General features: G+C 37.0%; 1 protein-coding gene across 1 annotated transcript; it reads right to left on the bottom strand.

The window, feature by feature from the left end:
* Nucleotides 1-215: 215 nt before the first annotated feature.
* On the bottom strand, nt 216-6,088 carry LOC110795914 (protein MAIN-LIKE 1-like). The gene is made up of 6 exons (XM_022000950.2): nt 5,548-6,088; nt 2,360-2,740; nt 1,609-2,274; nt 1,327-1,522; nt 736-1,140; nt 216-655 (listed from the first exon to the last, which is right to left on the bottom strand). The coding sequence occupies exons 2-4, from the start codon at nt 2,738-2,740 to the stop codon at nt 1,457-1,459; spliced, it is 1,113 nt and encodes a 370-aa protein (XP_021856642.2). The 5' UTR covers nt 5,548-6,088; the 3' UTR covers nt 216-655; nt 736-1,140; nt 1,327-1,456.
* Nucleotides 6,089-23,201: the final 17,113 nt, after the last annotated feature.

Genomic DNA, 23,201 nt, shown 5'->3' with positions numbered 1-23,201 from the left:
AAGGAATGAATAATGTAAACGGGAAGACAAAGAACATGAATATATAGACTTAGCTTTCTTCTTTATGAACTTTCTGGAAGTTATTTATTTCACAGTATCTACAATACCTAATGAGTCTAGAAAATGTAAAAGTATACAATCATCAGGAGTATCTAGATATCTTCTTAACTAGAAGACACAAGAAAAAGAATATTCTGGCAAAATATGGAGAGTAATGAAACTTCAATCGTCTATAAATGTTATTGCATTCTCAAAAAGTGGATCCCTGTTATCCTCAAATATCCTCAAATAACAGTAGACACAAAAGAAATCATATACCCTTTAACCCAAAACAGAAAAATAAGGGTACCAACTACCACATGAACTATAACTAAACCATCTATTCTCTATATTAGTCCATAAAACTACTATGGGCTTTAAAAAAAAATGTTAGAAACACTCTTTTATTCCTATAAACAACTCTATCAATCAAAAAAATAATTTACTTTCGACGACATTGTCCTTGTGCATGTTGTGGTTCTATAATCTGAGCATTCTCAAAGTCTCTTAACACGTTGATGGCACGGTCAAAATAGTGATATTGTTGCTCCAAGCTCAACCGTGAACGTGTCTCAGGATACACCGGACGTAAATAATGAGCAATCAAGTGGAGTAACTAATAAAAAATACCAACTATCAGATTAGAAAAGATTATTTAATTAAAATTTAAAGTAAATCAATATTAAAATTACGTACCGCTTCAGCGTTCAATTGATGTCTAGTCCGATAACCATTAGGTGCATGATCTGGATTTTGCACTTTGGGATGTGTACGTTGCAAAAACCACTGCCTATAATCTGAAGAACAATCCCATGGATTTTGTACAAAATCACCTATCCTTTTTTGACTCAAACAATGAGAAGTTGGGTCATTCCAAAAGCACATAATAGCTTCGGGATATTCAACAGAGTAAGAATGTGAAGGTTTATATTCATTGCTTGGAAGAATAGGTGTCATAGGTGGAGTTTGCACAAATCCAAATTGTCGTAATACACGGTCCGGCATGTACGGCTCTATTATAGAGCAATGACGAATGCAACCATGATATAAAGTTAATGGAAAGTTTTCAACTACATCCAAACCATATGGCATCCATATAACCTGTATAATAGTTTTGAAACATTTCAATGTTTAAATTAGAAAATAGAACCATTTCCAAATTTAGTGCTAGAAATTAAATAAATTCTTAATCTGGTGTTAGCCCAAAAACTAATACTTGATTAGGAAACGACTCTAGAAAATAATAATCTAAGCCATTTAGTTTTATTGTCATAAAGGTGGATATACCTCTTTAGCTTTCATGTTGTCTAATCTCCATCGATGCCCTTGCAATGTTGGAAGCAGCTTTGCTGTGGATGTTTGGGCGTCCCATTTCATAGCCCGTGGGTGAACACCCGGGCTGAAATTTGAGTTCACTCTAGGCCGGGCTGAAATTTGAGTTCACTCTAGGCCGGAACATAGGAAAATACTCATAAATCCAAGCCTACATTCAAATTTCAAACACATGTCAACATCTCATATGTTCAATTAAAAATTAAAAAAAAGGAAGAAAAATAAGATTAACATCACCTCTAGAAGAGTGGATGGGCCAGCTAATTGTTTACATCCAGCTCTTGATGCCTTTCCAAGTTCACGATATAGAAAAGCAAGTGTCGATGAGGCCCAAGAGTAGGTATTAACGTTAACAGGGTCGCTAACTAGAGGAAACAGTGATGTAGAAACTCGATCTGTTGTTTTATCAATGAATAATGTAGATGCGAGCAACGACACCAGATACCCTTTAGCAATAGCATCCACACTAAATTTATTATTATCCTTTAACAAACTCTCTCTTATTTCTGGCAATTTAATACCACCACGGGAGTGGTCACTTATGACCTGGTCTTCTTCAATGTCTAGTAAATTAGAGATGGCTTTAAAAAGAGATTCACGTTGCCCTTTTTGTAATAGTGGGTGGTTGACGGCAATGCCATCTATGGGAAGACCCATTATTAACGATACATCATGGAGTGTTATGGTCATTTCTCCAAATGGTAAATGAAAACTATTAATTTCTGGATGCCATCTCTCAACAAAAGCAGAAATTAAAGGTGAATTATGATGAGGAAACACACAATTACGTAAATGACTTAATCCAGTGCTTTTCACCAATAAACACCAAGCATTTGTTGCATCAAACTCAAAAAGATCAAGAGCTTGTGTTCGTGATTGTATTACCAAACATCCACGTTCATGCTATACAAAAAAAAAGGGAATAAGTCGCTTACAACATAATTAAACATAATTAAAGAGATTGTTGCACTTAAAAAAAAAGACTTACATTGTTCTCCCAAATATCGCACGCGACATGGCCACAATAACCACGAAGTAACTCAGTTGATAATGGACCACCAGGTGCTGCAGCAGTCAACTGCCAATCAAAGGTACGAGGTCTTTTCTTCCATGTGCATTTCTTACCCGGTTGTTCCTTATCATTATTTCCATCGAGTTCCTCATCTTGGAAGTCAGTAGTGTTTTGAGTATTGTTACCCAATTGACCATTGTTTCCAAGTTCTACGTCATTGTCGGATTCTATTCTCACAACTTGGTTATTGTTGTTCTGAGTTTCCCGGCCTTGAGATGACCTCCTAGCAACGCGCTTTGCCCTAGCAGAGGTAGTAATAGCCCTATTTTGCAATCGATTTTTACTTCCGTTTGTCATCTGCATTATGGTTATCATGATTGGGCTATGGACTTAATTTTAAAAAGACACCACATGATATAACAAATTCTACAACCACTGTCAAGGTAATCTTCAAGCTGAAAATTGCATCAAAATTCATAAGCATGCAACTTTTGAGGAGATTTTTCATTTAATTTCCTGCTTGGTACCATCAGCACCGAGCTTACTACCATAAGGGTTAAATCTCCAGAGCCTAACAATTTAATAGTAAATTTTTCATCAGACATCTCATTCCATACCTAGCCGCAATGACCTCTAGTTAATAGAAACACAAGCAAGTGAAGCAACTACTTCAAATCACCAGAACCCTAAAGTTTTGGGAACCTTTCAGGTCTCCGTAAGTCATTTAGTTGTCACCAATCACTGGATTACTACATTCAGTATCCTACACTTTCATCTTTTCTCTTTTTACTTTCCCGATTAATCACTCGGGTAAAAAAATCCACCAAAAAAAGGTCAGGGAAACACTATAGAGTTTCCCTTACATAGTGAAAGATAATCCCCAAAAAGATAGTCAGGGAATTCATAAGCATGCAAATGATCAAAATTCTACAACCACTGGCATTGTTTCTTATTAGACAAGTTAGAAAATAAAGGGAGAATGGAAGTAGGGCGGTGGACAGAAGGAGAGGAAGAAGGAAGGTGAAAACTATTCTAAAAACACAAGAAAATTCAACATCAGCAATTTCTATTGCTGTGACTCAGTGATTTGTCCAAATTAAGGAAACTTTTATTATTGGTAAAACTCAATTATTGGTCATAAGTATACAAATAACATGATTACATTTACTAAAAATTGAATTAACATACATATATTATTGAACAGTTACAATGCATCTATCTTGAATTCCCAAAATCAAATTTCACAATTAAACACATAAATTATTATGTTCCATATTTGTTGATACGTTTAATTTCCACACCCATTGAATCTCTTCAATCTTCTCTCGTATGATACTCGTACCTTGATAATTAACAACACTAAGCAGGATAATCTTTGATTAAACAAAGTTGAATCACTGTTAGTCTGCAACACAGATTATTAGCACGGAATCATTAGCGTACAAAATTGTCAATGTTAATAAGTAATCACTCATTCAGAATTATAGGAAGAGACTAAGCAAAAGAGCCTAAGCAGATAATCTTCGTATCAGTGGAAAAACCTGTGGAGCCAAAGCAGTTGGTTTGTACAAGAAAATAATGAATTACGCAGAATTATAGGAAGTTCAGAATTAGCATCAAGGATGAATGTGTAAGCGGGGTTCGTTCCCAAATACATGACTGAATATATAAGGTGCCCGTAACTTAAAAACTCCAGCAATTTCTAGTAGGCAACAGCAGGAAAAAAACCAGAAGAAGTGGCAATAATTGATTAAATAAATAGGTCTCTTTGTTCATCAAATTCCAAATGCAAATATCTACCTTAATCAATCTATTTGGATACAGGACAAAGCTATAAACTCCAACCTAGAATTCCATCTAGTGATAAGTTTTCCAACTGAGGTGCATCAATCACAAACTCGACGCCTCTCGGTTGTAATAGGTAGACTTGAGTATCGGAATTAGCCGGTTATCTAACCCAATGATTTTAAAGAAGCAGATCAGCAAGACAATAATCATTTGTACCCATAACCCAGAGTGAATTAGTTTGTTAAGAGGCTGCTAGTTTGAGGCTAACTGTGCTGTAAGACTGTGTCATATGTGATCTTATTTAACTGTACATATACAATTCCAAGTGCAACACAATGTTTCAGAATGTAGGAAGTCTTTAGCATTGATTAAATACTTTTCAAAAGCAAAAACTTTATGTAATACACTACTTCAGCAGGAACCAGTAAGTTGGATAACTGAAGTAGGAGTGTATCATTACAACATATAACTTGCTGACAGCGAATAGGGGAGAAAGACATTTTGACAGCGCATAAGGCTGTTTCAGTTGGGATCATAAGAACCAAACCAAGCAGAAAAAAATTTGCAACCAGAAGAACTGAAACTGAGCCCCACATATCAACATTAGGTCAAGAATCACAACTTTTTTTTCAATGTAGGAGATAACCAGAGGCATGAAATATCCAGCAGGTGAAAGGGAGAATTCGAATGAAGACCAGCACTAGTAATTACTATTTTGAAGGATCTAAAATTCTCAGTCAATGTTTTGAAATTAGACTCTGCATTAGCAACTACTTTTCAATGTACAGGGGGTGAGACAGGGAAGCATATGCACAACCTCAACATAGTTCATATGAAATTCATACCAAACACAGTATAATTCGGATGAAGCATATGAAATAACCTAACCTATTTCGGATAGGTCATATGAAATAGTATTATCTACTTTAGACCTTACACATGAAATTAGATGTACTATTTCATACTAACTACACAAAACATACTACTCTATTACAACCCAGCCATACAAAATTTGTAATCTATTCCACCCCAACAACAAGAAACAACTCCATCTTTTCTGGCCTAAATACAAGAAACAAGAAAAAAAATACTATCAAGAAAATACTATTCTATGAAACCTAATTCAAAAGAAACCTAATTTCCAATTCCCAATTCGAATTACTAATTCAACCAATTCTTTGAAACATAATTCCAAATTCGAATTCCCAATTCGAATTCCTAATCCAACAAATTCTATGAAACCTAATTCCTAACTAGAATTCCTAATTCAATTCCCAATTTCCTAATTCAAACCCTGAAATCTATTATGCCTAATTAATGAAAATGAAAACCTAATTCAATTTTTGAGCATGAAAATGCAAAACAACAACACGTACCTTGTAGTTATACGAGATTGATTGATTTTGATTGTGAAACCTTGATGTGTTGAAGACGGTTCTTCAATTTTCGTTCTTCAATCCCCGTTCTCAATTTCTGTTCTTCGATTTTCACGAACGGACGAAACCAGGAAAGAAAATGAAAATAGAAGGAGAGAGATTCAATTTTCGTTCTTCAATTCCCAATTTATGTTCTTCAATTTTCCAGTTTCGGGAGAGAGTAGAGAGTCTTTCTTCAGAGAGAGATTCCAGTTGCGGGAGAGATTGGAAAATAGAGTAAAGGGTATTTTTGGTTTTTTACAGGGGTGTGTTAGAGTAAATAAGGGTTGCATATAGCAACCGTGTTATTAATTAAATTTATCAAATAAATAACTACCACTACAATTTTCCGGAATACTAAATTTGACATTAAATTGCACACAGTTAATTAAAATCACTAATAAAATTTATTGGGACTTTTACCATCGTTTCGCCGCGGATGGTTGTGGAGATGTTGAATTGTACTATTTTGTTTCCTTTTTGACAAATTAAATTGTTTTGTTTTCCAATTAGAAGATGCATATCAATTTGCCGTATTCTGCGTATGGCCCATGTATTTGATTGAAAAAGTGAGCTCGACGGAGATTGGTGTCTTAGGCTTTATTTGGTTGGGAGGAATTGGAAGGAAAAGAAAAGAATGAAAAGATAAAATAAGGTTTCCCGTATTTGGTACAAATAATTAGATGGAAAGTGGAAGGAAAGCAAGGGAATTGGAAGGAAAGCTCCTTTATAAAATTTTCACTTTCCTTTCCTCCCAAAATTGGAGGAATTTGGAAGGAAAGAGAAAATTAAAAGCTGTCATTTATATTTCCTTTCTCTTCCCTTCTTTTCTTTCCCTTAAACCAAAAACAGGAAAATAAAATCTCTTTCTCTTCCCTTCTTTTCCTTTCTTTTCCCCTCCTTTCTTTTCTCTTCCTTTCCTTTACTAATAATGAACCAAATAGGGCCGTAATTCTTCCTAAGACTTAATTTTATAAATTTGTTGATATCGTAATTCTTGGGCTTGCATGCCAGTTATTATCTCTAAATTTTGTTGTCAACTTTTAATTTTTTTGGTTATTTTAACTTTACAAGAGGTAGAAGGTAATCTTTTGAATTTTTTTGAGGATAATCTCTGATTTTTCTGAATTTTTTTTTTATTATGTTGATTAGTATGCAAAAATTATTTAGGTGCATGTAAGTCTAACTTTTCCGTTTCGTTCTTCGCTTTCTATGTGTGATTATTTAATCGGCATTAGTATACTATGAGTCAACATTAGTATAGTATTAACCCCTTTGATACATGTAATATCACTAATTAATATTCGAGAAGTTATGATGATGGAGAGGTCATGCCGTTTGTTTTACTATCTTTCTCTTGGTAGTATTTTGCACATATAAGAACGGTAAGCTATTCTTGGGGGTGATTCGAGGATCGCCCCTCCGATGCTTAAGTCAGAGAGTATAGAGAGTATGAGATTTTGAATTAAAGTTACATGGAATGATTTGGAATTACGTAACTTTCACAATAAATGAGGTACATATACATCGGCACGGGTCGATTATACGGATAACACGGTCTATAACCATAGGATAATGACCCGTTGACTTTCCCTCATGGGGTTGATTCCTTCTACCGGTAATATCCAAGGTGGTAAGGATGATATTTATAGGATGGTAGGAAAGTTACTTGGATTATTCTTACTGGTATATCCTCAAAATAGGGTGTTGGTTGGTATCACACCCGTACAGCTAGCCCCCTCAGAGTGAGTGAAACTATTCTTGAATCATTGCGTTTGCTCTGATAGAAAAAGACGTCTCCCCACAAGTAGCCCCCAAATCTGCTTAGGCTGTCTGTTGGGACTAGTGAGATGAATTCTTAAAAAAATTCTTTTTACTAGCCCCTTTCATAATTACTTTGCTACATGTTTTTGCGACATTGTATGCAGATTAAAATAATACGTTTTCCATTTGTTTGTCTTGCTTGTTGATTTCTTGCTGACTTGGGTTCTTGTTTTTATGCATACTAGCCTCCTTGGTTTTCTGCTGACTAGCCCCCTTGCCTTTCTGCAGACTAGCCCCCATGTTTTCTTGTTGACTATCCCCCTTGCCTTTCTACTGACTAGCCCCCTTGATTTTCTAGGCAGACTAGCCCCCTCGTTTTCCTAAGCTGAATATCCCCTTGATTTTCTGGATTGACTAGCCCCCTTGTTTCTGGCTGACTAGCCCCCTCGTTTCTGGGCTGACTAGCCCCCTTGATTTTCTAGGCTGACTTTCCCCCTCGTTTTGTGTTAGGTTATGAACAATCTAATTAAATGCGGAAAAACCATAATTGCCAAAATCTATGTAAATCACATAATCAATTAGCATAATTTAGGAATATATACAATCTGTGATGTGTGCATTCCCTTAGCCACTCCCGAACCGAACAAGAACAAGTTAGGACTTAAATAATGTGATATTTGTATTTAATCTAATGCTTAATTGTTATCTATATTGTTTTAAAGGTCTATACTCCAAGGAGTCCCTTGTTCTATTCATCTAAAAGTTATTTGAGTATTAAGTAAATACTCCAAGGAGTCCCTTAAGAAGAACAAGAATAAGTATTATATTCATCACTACAAGAAAAACAGTTTTGGGCAACGAAAAATATCGTCCCCCAAACATAGAAATTCGTCGCCTTTAGTTTGGGGCGACGATTTTATCCGGCCCAAAGGTCATTGTAATAGGGTCGAAGCCCTTGCTACATTTGGGCGTCGAAGTCACATTTCGTTGCACATAATGTACTTTGGGCGTCGCGTAAAAGTCGTTGCCCAAAGTTTGTATTGGGCAACGAGATGTATATTTGTCGCCTATAATGTAAACAAATGTGCGACGAGGTTCAACATCGTTGCCCTCTATTGGTGATTTTGTGCAACGACTTACATTTTCATTGTCCATAAGTCGATATCTTTGGGCAACAAATTATCTTTTTCGTTGCCTATAAACTGTCACTTTGTGCGACGAATGTTTGAATTCCGTCGCCCAAATTAGTGATTAATTTTTTAAATGTAATTTTGTGCAACACTATTTTTGTCGCCCAAAGTATTATGGGCAACGAAACTTGTTGCACATAAGTTTAAATCACGCGCCAAATTATTAATGCTTATATGCTACACATATTTTTCGCCCATGCGTATTATAAGCTACATACTTCGTATATGATTTCTTCTCTGTTCATATATGCGGTAAATGATTAATGAAAAAAGATGGACATAAAAAACAATTTTGAATAACTAGTACATATTTATCCAAATACAATAAAATAAAATATAAATTCATACATGTCACTCTAACATCGTATGCAAAAGTTTGGATATATATTTAAACTAAAAGTTTGGAATAAACTAAATACTTAACACTAGTTGTAGTCTAAGGAGTTCATATACAACAAATTCGAATGCTCGATCATACTTCAAAGAGCTCTCCTCGACCCAAATTAGGACGATGTTCTTGACTCATTGTTCCTGATAAGATAAAACGCTAAATTAGATACTTGTGTGATTAAAAAATAATACCCAATCTAATCTTTAGCATATAATTCAAATTAACGATTCAAGTATATCTAGATGGTATGAACACAAATTTCTATTTATTTCTCAAATACAATACACAAATTTATGAGAACTTTACCCAAAAAGTCAACACTTTCTTCACTATCTGTTTCATTGCATATTAAACGTTCGTGCTTTCGCCAATCAGTATTATCTGATTTTATAGGAAGATCAAAATACTGCATAATTTTTGAATCAATCATACATTATAGTTTTATACATTTACATAATTTTAATCATGAATCACTCAAACTAACTATGGAATCTTTATACTATAAAAAAAAACCATGGAATCTTTATACTATAAAAAAAACTATAGAATCTTTATCTAATATAATCTTAGTATTTACCAAAATATTGCTCTTAGGACTAAAGAAAACCGTCATGAATCACTCCAAACTAATTATTGAATCTTTATCTAGCTAATTACTCCAAACTGACTAATATGACACACACTGAAAACTTGTTCTTAGACCTAAAAAGAAAACCATCAAGAATCAAACCAAAATACCGTACTCATTATCATTAGAGTGCTTGGTTGCAGGTTGCAAGTTGGTATCGATCTTACAGATGCGGGGCATGGTAAGTGCTAAATCAGTTTTAATTCGTGGTGTTCCCTCCCCACAAATAAAAACACCCACTTTCACTTCATTAAAAAGCCTAAATAGATATATAATATGGTGATTTCCATTACATTTTGTCCCTATTTAAGACTTGTGTGACTTCCAAGCATTGTTGAAAGAATCAAAATGATAGCTGATCCAACTGATTGATTCAGGAAGCAAAATAGACTGGAATGGTCTGTTCTTCCTATCAAACTAGCATGTTTGACCTGTAAGGATCTTGGCAAAATAACTCAAACATAACCAAAGTAGCTGAAGCTTTAAAGAACTGGTTTCGACAGACCATGTTCCATTTTGTGTGTATGGATTAGACATTATGTAAATATTCAAGTTTCAAGCAAATAACGTGCCTATGTACTAGAAAAGGGAGGCAGAGGATCTACAGCAGGCATGAGCATAGGCAAGTAGCAACACATTTGTGTATGTTTGGCATCTTGGTTAATACCACTGTTGTTTGCAAAGCAGGCCAAATATCTAGGATAATGTCTTTGTTAGAAATGATATTTAAGCAGTCCATAGAGTATATAAGATTATAAACCCATCAATAAAACGATATGGATTCATGAATCTATCACAGAACCTAAATAGCTGTTAACTAGGCACTTACAAATCCACTAAGCCACCACAATCAAGGAATATTCGTACATTCGTACAATATATAGACTAATCTTAGACAGAATGATTAGAAAGTCAGCAATGCAACAAGAAGAAAAAAAATCCCACCTGACCTTGAGAGCAGACCCCCATTTGTAGTGCTGAATAGCCTCCTCTAAGCTTCCAGAACAACTTTTGGCGATAAAATCTTAAACTTTTTAGACCCGACTTTTCCCTCAATGGCTCTAATGGCTGCCTCCGTCCACAATATCTTTGATAATTCCTTTTTCTGCAGTTTCTGTAACCCCTTCAACACGGGTACCTCGGTCTTGTTTGCTGCTACACTAAACCTTCTTTTTTACTGGATTTATTTCATTGAGGCATTTCTTCAAACAAGTGGAAGGCATACACGAAGACGACAACTAGCTGAAATTAATTAGTGAATCTACAAGTATAATATCAACCAGAGCTTATGATTCAGTAACATTCAACCAAATAAGAATTCGTAGGTGAAGAAAAGAGAAGTTTGCAGTTCCTCAAAATTCGTCGGCGAAGGGATATAACACTTTTATATAAAAACAAAATTCAGCATAATTTGTGAATTAATACTCCTTATGAAAAAACTAACTGATATAATTCATCCTTCAATTATAAAATTGAACTTGTAAACCTAAAATACCACACAAATCGAAATCCAAATTATAAAATAACGGAACTCAAACACAATAACTGAACTTGATGCAAATAATTACCTGAAAACGCCAGAATTCAAAACTGTATTCAACCAACAAATCAAAAAATTCAACCCAAAAAAACTTAAATTATAGGAAAGTAAACAAAAATTGAATTTTCAATCAAACAAATAAAATAACAGCTATGGAGATCGATAAGAACCTCGAAGAAGAGCAGTGCCACTGACCTAGCCGCCGATCCACCAACCTCCCCGACTGTAATTTTAAAAAAATTGAATTAATTTAGGGATTGAGTGCTCAATCTCTTTTTGAATTCACAGAAAATAATGAATTAATAATTCTCAATAATTTACCTGGTAATTTCCGTGAAGAAGAAATATTAGGGAATCGTAGCGCTCGGATTCACAGGGGAAGGAGAGGGATGTGAATCCGGAAGAGAAAGAGGGGGAGGAATTACAAAGTTTCTGCATTTGGAATCATGGAGTAGGTCGTGGAGTAGTGGGAATAAGAAAGCGTGCTTTTTCCCGCCTTTTTTGGGTTAGGGCAACGACTCAGCGAGTGTTAAACTGTTAAATGAGTCATTTAATTTAGAATGGGTAACGACGTGAAAAAAGGTGTTGCACAAACATAGTCAAGGACAACAAAATAAAATTTGTGGACAAAAAATAAAATTTGGGCCACGGATTACTATATTGTCGCCCATAAAATGTTTTGGGCTACAAAAATTGTCCTTGTTGCACAAAATCAGATCTTTGGGCAACGAAATTCTACGTTGTCGCCTTTTGTTCTAGTTTGGGCTAAAACATAATTTTCGTCGCCCATACATTACTAACTCGTCGCCCAAGCCTGATATTTTTTTGTAGTGCATCTAAATACTTGATCCTTGATCCGTTCACTAGTAGAAAAAACCCATGTTGTAGCGGGCTTTTAGACCCTTGTTGCAGCGGACATCGGCAGCTGCAACTGGGGGGGGGGGGGAGCAACAAGTCTAGAGTTGTTGCACCAAACATTGTTCGATTCAAAAAGTAATTTGTTGAAGCAAACAAATTATGTACGCTGCAACAAGTAGGGGGCTAAATATGCTGAAATAAAGACCTTTTGACGCGAACATGTTGTTGTTCGCTTAAACAGACCCATCTTGTTGACGCGAACTTTTTTTGTTCGCGTCAATAGACCACTTTGTTGACGCGAATTGTTTATGTTCGCTTCAAAGGACTACATGTTTGTTGAAGCATATTTTCCCTTGTCCGCTTCAACAACCTTTATTTTTATTTTATTTATTTATTCCTAGAGCGCCTTGCACCAATATATAGACAAAATATGGTGAAATAAAATAAAATTATATACATATCAAAATACCAAAGTGCTACATTAATATATATTATATATGTTCCAATTTCAACGCATACGTTTTAATACAAAAGCTATTGTTCGATAACATCTAAAAAAGCTCAAGCTCATGCTAATAATAAGTACTTGCTTGTAAAAAACATAATCCTTCCATTTCTCACGAACCACACCGATTTCCTCATTAGCGCATTCCTTGGAGTATAGACCTTTATAAAAATATAGATAACAATTAAGCATTATATTAAATACAAATATCACATTTGTTAATATTCTTAAAAAACTACTGTAATTTTTAAGCAAAAGACCTTACAAACTCAAGATTCCCCATGCAGGTGGTTATAAGCATCACTTTTATGACTGCCAAACCTGCTCCAAAAAAAACTTTCATTGTTAGAAACTTAGAACTAAAAAAAGTATCTAAAACAGAAATTACATTGGTATATTTTTTGCAGAAATTATAACCCCCATATTTCACCCACTTTCTCAAAATAATCCCAAGTTCTAGGCAATTAGCTTCTTCGAATAGTCCCAACTATTTTAAAACGACATATAAATTCATATAAAACACATTAAATTTTAATGATCTTTTCATCTTTTTGACATGAACCTGCAGCATCTCTAAAATCATGTTAAGATTTTAGGGAGTCCTCTACATCCTAGTCACTAACCTCTAAGCTTCCATCAAGGCGTTATAAGCATAAACATCAGGCTTAAGTCCAGTTTCTTGCAGCATGTTTCTTCTGGTTTTTCACATTTTCCACCCCTTGCTAATGCATTAGTTAGTGCAGTGTAAATGTAAATATTTGGCTTGATATTTTGAGTTCTGTAGACGCCTACATTTTTCCTTAGGCCCGAAGTAGTGTGTTCAATGATGAAACCAAACACTGCTTGACTAAGCTTTCCCAAACATGCGATGAACAACTTGTGACTTGAAGGAAATAATGCCCTTGGTCCAAGTATGCATTCTATGATAAGTCTAATAAATGCGGTTCAGTATTAATTAACAAGTTAATAATTCAGTGAGATCAAGTGAGCTGAATGCCTAGCTAGAGGCCGCTTCAGTTCAAGTGGAATTAATGATATTAATCCACAGCTTACTCTTGACTGAACCCGTAGGGTCACACAAATAGTACGTAAACGGATCAAGTATTTAATGGCATTAAATACTCCATCTATGAATATTCGAAATCGACGGATCTTGGTTTCAGTGGGAGCTGAGATCGTCACAAGCAAGAAATGAATACTCCGGAAACGATGATATTGCCGGAAACGGAAATATGGATCGTATCGGAAATATAAATATTATCCAAGTCGTAGATGTTGCCGGAAACGGAAACATGGTACGTATCGGAAAATATTATCGGAAATGGAAATATTGCCAGAATCGGAAATATTGCCGGAAACGGAAATATTGTCAGAATCGGAAATATTATCGGAATCGGAAAAAAATTCCGGAAACGGAAATATTAAATATTGTTCGTATCGGAAATGAATTCCGGAATCGGAAATTTAATCGGAAGCGTATCGTACGAATAAGCATCGGACGAGGCCTGCCGGACGAGGGCCCAGCTCGAAGCCAGGCCATCGCCCAGCAAGCCAAACGCGCGCCACAAGCCCAGCCAAGGCAGCGCCCAGGCCTACCGCAAGGCAGGCCCAGCGCGCGCCAAGGCCGCAGCTGCGTGGGCCTCGCTGCGTGGGCTGCTGCTCGCACGCACGCGCATGGGCGGCCCATCGTGGCTGCCGTGTGTGTGTGTGTGAGTTTGTGTTCATGCACGATTCCTAAAACGTGCAGAGTTCGGTTAATGATTAAATTCCTAATTCTATTTGATAAATTAATTAATTAGAGTTCTTGTAGGATTCTAAGTTTAATTAATTCGTATCCTAATAGGATTCCAATTCTCTTTCCATACCCCTATAAATATGTGGCCTGGGTTCACAATTTATAACGAGTTTTAAAGTATTCAAAGTGAGTTTTTGAGAGAAAAATTCAGTCACACATCTTGCTCAAAAGTGCCGAAAATTCTAGTACCTTAAGGGCGATTCTAGTTGGTCAATCTTAAGGCGGATCCGGACGTGCCGTGGACTATCTACGGAGGGACGACACTTGGAGTCCTAAAGACTTGTTCTTGTTCGGTTCGGGCGCAGCTAGGGAGGGCACGCAACAAAGAGTATGCATCTAAATTATGCTATATGATTATGTGTAAATAATATGTATTCCTGGGTTAATGGTTGTTTCCGCATGATTTATGTAATATCATATGTATCATAACCTAACAGTGGTATCAGAGCCCCTTATTATTTTCATAATCTAATTTGCATGAACATGGTTAAATATTACAAATTTGCAAGAATTAAAAGGGGTGATTAATTTTCGTAATTGTTAATTAATTGCAAATTGCGTTTATTTAATTATACGTACGCAGTTTTTCGGCAGTTTCTTCGTTACTCATCCAAATCGAGTGATTTTTGTGTCAATTCCGCATGTAAAAGGCATTCTAAAATTTTGACAAAAAGCGTATTTTTCTGCCGAACCCAGAATTCTCAAATTCGAAGCCTAACTATGACTTTTCGAAGGTTTTAGTTTTTCGAATGCAAAATTTCGTAAATTTAAGATGTTAAATTAAATATTTGCGATTCTTGTTGATAAATCTTGAATTTTTGATTGACCTACTGTATATGTTTAACAAGTTTGAATACCTAGCCTTGTTAATTATGCAATCTAATTTGTAATTATGATTAATTTGTTGAAAATTAGAATAATTTAGAATTAATTTGATTTTCATAATTAATTATAATTTAATTAGAAACCTATGATTAAAAACCACCATAAAAATTGTAAATTTATGATAAATTTTAAATTTTTATGACCTAGACTTGAATCCATAACAATCGGAAATCAATTGAATAATAAATTTTCGATTTTTTCGCCCTAAAATTATGAAATTAATATTATTTATTAATTTGTCATTAATTTTAAATATAAATTTTAAATTTTTATACGATTCGTTCATATAACTTGCACGCACAAAGCAATGGACGCTTCGTGTTACCCTTAAGGGGTGTTGTATAGTGCGGGCATGCGACGACGAGCAAGGGAGCTCGTCGCCCGTGCGGCACCAATGCAATGAGCAAGGCATGGTGCACGAGCACAAGGCAGCAGCCCTGCCTTGTGTCGTGGGCCACGAGCTATGAACAAATGGGCATGGGCGAAAGGCAAGCCAAGGCAGTCGCGTGTGGGCAGCAAGCGAGCTGCGCCACAACGCGCACTGCCTCGCGCAAGAGCGCGCAGCCTCGCGCGCAGCGAGCGCAAGCTCGCGTGCCACGAGCGCTGCGCCCAGCGTTGCTCACGCGCACAGCGAGCGATGTCGCGCGCACAGCGAGCGATGGCTAGCGCGCACAACGAGCAATGGCTCGCGCGCACAGCGAGCTATGGAGCGCGCGCAGCGAGCGCTGGCAAGCGCGCACTGCGAGCGATGGCTCGCGTGCGATGAGCGCTGGCGCGCGCAGCGAGCACCACAGCGTGGGATGGCTTGCGATGGGAGATGCAGCAGCTATGCGACGAGCGCATGGGCTGCGCGCACAAGGCCAGCAATGGCTGTGTGCGTGCGGCCCATGGGCGTGCAATGCGTAGGGTGTTTGCGTTACGATTAGATCGTTTTGAATGTTTAATTTGAAAATTTCAGTTCACGTAATTTTAATTAATTTTAAAATTAATAATCAAAATTATTTTCTTGGATTTTAATTTTGAATATTGTAATTATAATAAATTTTATTTATTCTAATTATTTTACTAAAATTAAAATCATGAATTAATTTAAATAACGACTGAAATTAAATTAAACTTTTTGGATTCAATTATAAATTTATATGAGCTTTAAATTTTAATTAAATTTGTATGTTTCCGGTTAGACTAGAAATACATTTTTATGTTTAAAATTAGTAAAGCATATGAATTTATTGGTTTAAGTGGGAGCGCTTTTTAGTCATAAACTCTTGATTAGGTCTACAAATCCTTAAGGTTAAAACAACTTGATTAGAATTAATAAGGACTGAATAATTGGTAGATTATTGGTGCCCTTGATTAATTGCTGCAAATGTTTACGTGATGCATAATGTGTTTTACTAACCAGCTATGTGGGCCATTCATGATAATGAATGGGTGAATGGTATATATGTTGTATATGTACTGTTTTGCAGGTTATGAAGTGACTAGTATGGCCCAAATAGGATAGAAAATATGGTCTGCGTACCATTAATTTGAATGTAATTGGTCTAAAGTACCAAAGTTATTTTTCAATTCAAATATGGTCAGCGAACCATCAAATAGTTGTAATTAGTTATAGCTTATCCTATTTGAAGAAAATGGTGCCTCCCACGGAGATTTTCAAGACGGACTTTGAAGTCAAAGCTTCAAGATGAAGTCGGGCCATACTAGATCACATTTAATCTTATGCATGTTTTAAGTTATTTATTGCTTTTAAATATGTCTTAAAATGCATGAGATCAAAAGCTTGATTATGTTGCATGATTAAGGATTTTTAGTTCACTTAAAATCTAACCAACATAGTAAGAGCCTTAAGTTCCAAACTTAAAAATTGAGTTAAAAGGTGCCATGCCAAAATATACACTTGCTTGGATATCCTTTACATCAATCTAGTAATAGTTTTCGCTCAGCGAGGTGTTACTTATTGGTCCTAAAGGGGCAAGGTACACAAACAATTGTGAGTACATGTTAGTTTTGGTGAAACTCAACGATATAAGTAAGGAGTCCTTTTATGTCGTGGCAAAATCGATAGGTTTACCTAATAAGTTCTTAGACGTACCTATCAACCAAGAATAGTTTCTAGACTATTAGCAAAAGGCTTTTGCTTACCTAAGATGTTCTAGGATTAAGTCGACAAACTGTGCTTAGTTCTTCAATGATTTTAGGATCTTGGAATCATTTTATTCACACCTGCCGGAACACATAACTTGAATAAAATGCTTAATAAACATTGAATTATGCATGTATGCTAGAATTTAAGTTTATTAAGAGAAATTGTGAATGGTTATTTTTTGTTTATTCTTTTCAATTGTAGTTTTAATATGGCAAACAACAATCAAAACATCATCATGGGTTCTGAGCTTATGGTCAAGCTGAACCTGACAAATTTTCTTGAATGGGAAGCTAAGCTAGTTGAAATAGTCAAACTCAATGGACTTGAGTATGTACTATCACATCCCATGCCAAGCTACTATGCCAGAGACATGACCCCTGAGAGATTTTACTCCTGGGATGCGGATCTCAAAAAGGTTATGAGTCTCATGCTGAACAATATCCCTGATGATTGGGCTAAAAGGTTTGTAGCCTATGAACCTTTTACGCTCATCAAGAATCCGAGGGATATCTGTCGTGGAAGTACGGAGGACAGGGACCTGAACGTCCATGAGTTGATTGAATCAATGTCTCGTCTAAAGGTTAGTTCTCCCAACAGGTGTTATAGGATGGAGGTCCAAGAAACACATGTTCAGCTCCTTCGCACTAAACAGAGGGTAGGCGTCCCACTGAGGTTCCATGTGGATCTTATGTGTTCATACTTTGATCGCCTAAGTCTACTAGGAACACCAATAAGCGAAAGGATGGCAGTCTCTGTCTTGCTCAATTCACTACACAGTGGGTTTGGTCGCTTCAAGCAACTATACCTAAGTGAACCAAGAGAAGAAACAGTTGCAGAATTTGTTCACCTTGTCAGAAAGGCTGAAATAATACTGGACTGTGAAGCCAAAGATTTACTCAAGGCTAGAAAGAGACCGTTCAAGAAAGGTGGAAAGTCCAAGGGCAATGCTAAATCAAAGCAGGACAAGTCCACATCAAGCTGTCTTTATTGTGATGGAATAGGCCATTACAAAAGAGAATGTCCAAAGCTAAAGGAAGATCAGAAGAACGGAACAGTCGTTCCATCTTCAGGTATTTTCGTTATAGACTGTATACTTGCTAATTCAACTTCTTGGGTATTAGATACAGGTTGTGGCTCACACTTATGTTCCAATCCACATGGACTAAGAAGAAGTAGAAAGTTAAGCAAGGGTGAAGTCGACCTACGAGTGGGAAATGGAGCACGGATTGCTGCATTAGCTGTAGGAACTTACTATTTGTCGTTGCCCTCCGGGCTAGTTTTGGAACTAGAAGAATGTTTCCATGTTCCAAGTCTTACTAAAAACATCATTTCAGTTTCTTTCTTAGATGCTAAGGGATTTTCCTTTTTAATAAAAGACAATAGTTGTTCGTTTTATTTTAAAGAGATGTTTTATGGATCTGCTAGATTAGTCAATGGACTTTATTTATTAGATCACGACAAACAAGTATATAACATAAATACCAAAAAGGCCAAAAAGGATGATTCAGATCTCACCTATCCGTGGCATTGTCGATTAGGCCATATAAACTTGAAACACTTAGAAAGACTTCAAAAGGAAGGAATTCTAGAACCATTTGACTTAGAGGATTATGGTAAATGCGAATCATGTTTACTTGGCAAAATGACAAAGCAACCTTTCTCTAAAGTTGGAGAAAGAGCAAATGAACTATTGGGTTTAATCCATACAGATGTATGTGGACCAATGAGTACAAATGCTAGAGGTGGTTTCAGCTACTTTATCACTTTCACTGATGACTTCAGTAGGTATGGTTATGTCTACCTAATGAAGCATAAGTCTGAATCCTTTGACAAATTCAAGGAATTTCAGAGTGAAGTAGAGAATCAATTAGGCAAGAAGATTAAGGCACTGCGGTCTGATAGAGGCGGTGAATATCTGAGCTATGAATTTGATGACCATCTGAAAGAATGTGGAATTCTATTAGAATTGACTGCTCCTGGAACACCACAATGGAATGGTGTGTCGGAACGGAGGAACAGAACCTTGCTAGACATGGTCAGGTCAATGATGGGTCAGGCCGAACTTCCATTAGAATTTTGGGGACATGCACTAAATACAGCTGCACTCACTATAAATAGAGCTCCGTCTAAAGCTGTCGAAAATACTCCATACGAATTATGGTTTGGAAAGCCTCCAAATGTGTCTTTTCTTAAGATTTGGGGATGTGAAGTATACGTCAAACGATTAATTTCAGACAAACTTCATCCAAAATCTGACAAATGTATCCTTGTGGGCTATCCAAAGGAAACAAAGGGGTATTACTTCTACAATACATCTGAGAACAAGGTGTTTGTTGCTCGAGATGGTGTCTTTTTGGAGAAAGATCACATTTCCAAAATGACAAGTGGGAGAAAAGTAGACCTCGAAGAAATTCGAGTCGAACAACAAACTCTAGAGAATGCTCAAGATGACATTCAGGATGAAACTCAGAGATCTTTAGAAGAATCTGGTGAGAATCATGGTCAATCTAGAAATGTTACCCCGCGTAGATCGCAAAGATATAGATCTCAACCGGAAAGGTACTTAGGTATTTTGACGAACGAGAGCTATGACGTTCTATTACTTGAAAGTGATGAACCTGCGACTTACAAACAAGCTATGACGAGCCCTAGCTCCAAACAATGGCAAGAAGCCATGCAATCTGAATTGGACTCCATGTCTGAAAACCAAGTATGGGATTTGGTCGATTTGCCAGATGGCTATCAAGCCATTGGAAGCAAATGGGTTTTTAAACTGAAAAAGGACAAGGATGGGAAACTTGAAGTTTTCAAAGCTAGATTGGTTGCAAAAGGTTACAGGCAAGTCCACGGTGTGGATTACGATGAAACTTTTTCACCAGTTGCAATGCTAAAGTCTATTCGGATAATGTTAGCAATCGCTGCATATTACGATTACGAAATATGGCAGATGGATGTCAAAACTGCTTTCTTAAACGGCGTTTTAACAGAAATTATGTTTATGACACAGCCTGAAGGTTTTGAGGATCCAAAGAATGCTAAAAAGGTATGCAAGCTAAAGAAGTCAATCTACGGATTGAAGCAGGCATCCAGGAGCTGGAATATACGTTTTGATGAAGCAGTCAGTGACTTTGGTTTCATCAAGAACGCAGACGAATCTTGTGTATACAAGAAAGTCAGTGGGAGCAAAATTGCTTTCCTAGTATTATATGTCGACGACATATTACTTATCGGAAATGACATTCCTATGTTGAACTCTGTCAAGATTTGGCTTGGGAAATGTTTTTCGATGAAGGATCTAGGAGAAGCACAATACATATTGGGCATCAAGATTTACAGAGATAGATTTAAAAGGATGATTGGACTTAGTCAAAGCACTTATATCAATAAGGTGCTTGATAGGTTCAAGATGGCGGACTCCAAGCGAGGCTACCTACCCATGTCTCATGGAATGACTCTAAGCAAGACTCAGTGCCCAAAAACACTTGATGAGCGTAGACGAATGAATGGGATTCCATATGCATCATTGATTGGTTCAATAATGTATGCTATGATATGTACACGCCCGGATGTTGCGTACGCACTCAGTGCTACGAGCAGATACCAGTCAGACCCAGGAGAGGCGCATTGGACTGCTGCCAAGAACATTCTGAAGTACCTAAAAAGGCACAAAGATGACTTCCTGGTCTATGGTGGAGATGATGAATTAATTGTTAAAGGCTATACGGACGCAAGTTTCCAAACCGACAAAGATGATTTCAGATCACAGTCTGGGTTTGTCTTCTGCCTCAACGGAGGAGCAGTAAGCTGGAAAAGTGCTAAGCAAAGCACCATTGCGGATTCTACAACTGAAGCGGAGTACATTGCTGCACATGAAGCAGCAAAGGAAGCTATATGGCTAAGGAAGTTCATAGGTGAACTTGGTGTAGTCCCCTCCATTAAAGGACCAATAGCCCTGTATTGTGACAATAACGGAGCTATTGCACAGGCAAAAGAGCCTAGACACCACCAGAGAGTCAAGCATGTACTTCGTAGATTTCACCTTCTACGAGAGTTCGTTGAAAGAAAAGAAGTCGAGATAAGCAAGATTGGAACTGATGACAACATATCAGATCCATTAACTAAACCTCTACCGCAAGCGAAGCACAACTCGCACACTGCAGCTATGGGAATCAAGCATATTGGAGAATGGCTTTGATGTCTCTATTTAATGTTTTAAAGTTTTAGAGTTTAAATCTTTGTAAAACATTATTGGTTAATCATTCACAATAAATGAAAAGAATTCATTTTTCCATTTAATTTGTGGTTTATTAAATGATGAGTCCCTTCAATTTGACGATATATTCAAGATAGACTGTCAGGACCAGTCCTGTGACTAAGAAATGTCTATCAAGTGAACTTGAATGTCAAAGGTTGAAAATGGTCCCTAATCGGAGTTTTTTATAAAATTGGACGCATAGAAAACGTTAGACGATTAGAATGCAAGATGACTAGTAGTTCTGTTTCTTGAACTATGTGGACATGGCAATGTCATAATCATTTGCATAGATACTTACTTTGGGAAGATTAGTATCGGACAAGACCTATGAAACTTTACTGTAAGAGATGAAAATCTGTCATAAGTAAATTTCATTAAATTATTAGACACTAAATCCTCAATACCTGAGTGATTTGAGATTACTTGTTTGAGAACTGGTTGCTTTGACGTTGACCAACCGTCGCACCGTAAAAGGAGGCTATAAAGGCAACGCTCAGGTAATCACCTATCAAACGAAGTCTAATCTCAAGATCGCAAGATTGGGATTGTCCTCCCATAAATCGGGATGAGATGCTTAAAAGTTGTACAAGGCCACTCGGAGAGCTAGAAACTGTGAAATGCATGGCCGTGCTCGGATGAATCATAGGCTATGATTATCTGTTTATTTGATCAGTTGAACTCTGAAACCGAGGAACACCTCTGGACATAATAAGGATGACAACTCTTACCTTATGTTCAAGAGCAAGCATCGAGCGACAAAGGAATTAGGAAATGCACACTTGTCCCTAAGGACAAGTGGGAGACTGAAGGAAATAATGCCCTTGGTCCAAGTATGCATTCTATGATAAGTCTAATAAATGCGGTTCAGTATTAATTAACAAGTTAATAATTCAGTGAGATCAAGTGAGCTGAATGCCTAGCTAGAGGCCGCTTCAGTTCAAGTGGAATTAATGATATTAATCCACAGCTTACTCTTGACTGAACCCGTAGGGTCACACAAATAGTACGTAAACGGATCAAGTATTTAATGGCATTAAATACTCCATCTATGAATATTCGGAATCGACGGATCTTGGTTTCAGTGGGAGCTGAGATCGTCACAAGCAAGAAATGAATACTCCGGAAACGATGATATTGCCGGAAACGGAAATATGGATCGTATCGGAAATATAAATATTATCCAAGTCGTAGATGTTGCCGGAAACGGAAACATGGTACGTATCGGAAAATATTATCGGAAATGGAAATATTGCCAGAATCGGAAATATTGCCGGAAACGGAAATATTGTCAGAATCGGAAATATTATCGGAATCGGAAAAAAATTCCGGAAACGGAAATATTAAATATTGTTCGTATCGGAAATGAATTCCGGAATCGGAAATTTAATCGGAAGCGTATCGTACGAATAAGCATCGGACGAGGCCTGCCGGACGAGGACCCATCTCGAAGCCAGGCCATCGCCCAGCAAGCCAAACGCGCGCCACAAGCCCAGCCAAGGCAGCGCCCAGGCCTACCGCAAGGCAGGCCCAGCGCGCGCCAAGGCCGCGGCTGCGTGGGCCTCGCTGCGTGGGCTGCTGCTCGCACGCACGCGCATGGGCGGCCCATCGTGGCTGCCGTGTGTGTGTGTGTGAGTTTGTGTTCATGCACGATT

This window comes from Spinacia oleracea, chromosome 1, assembly GCF_020520425.1.
Source record: "Spinacia oleracea cultivar Varoflay chromosome 1, BTI_SOV_V1, whole genome shotgun sequence".
In the NCBI taxonomy this organism is placed as follows: Eukaryota; Viridiplantae; Streptophyta; class Magnoliopsida; order Caryophyllales; family Amaranthaceae; genus Spinacia; species Spinacia oleracea.
This window is presented reverse-complemented; position numbering and strand designations above follow the sequence as displayed.

What these genes read in the sequence shown, in the direction of transcription:
- LOC110795914 (XM_022000950.2), bottom strand. Translation starts at nt 2,740, where the DNA reads ATGACAAACGGAAGTAAAAATCGATTGCAAAATAGGGCTATTACTACC. An exon ending in GCGATATTTGGGAGAACAAT is followed by an intron (nt 2,275 to 2,359) that starts GTAAGTCTTTTT and finishes TTTTTTGTATAG; the next exon opens with CATGAACGTGGATGTTTGGT. An exon ending in GCCCATCCACTCTTCTAGAG is followed by an intron (nt 1,523 to 1,608) that starts GTGATGTTAATC and finishes ATTTGAATGTAG; the next exon opens with GCTTGGATTTATGAGTATTT.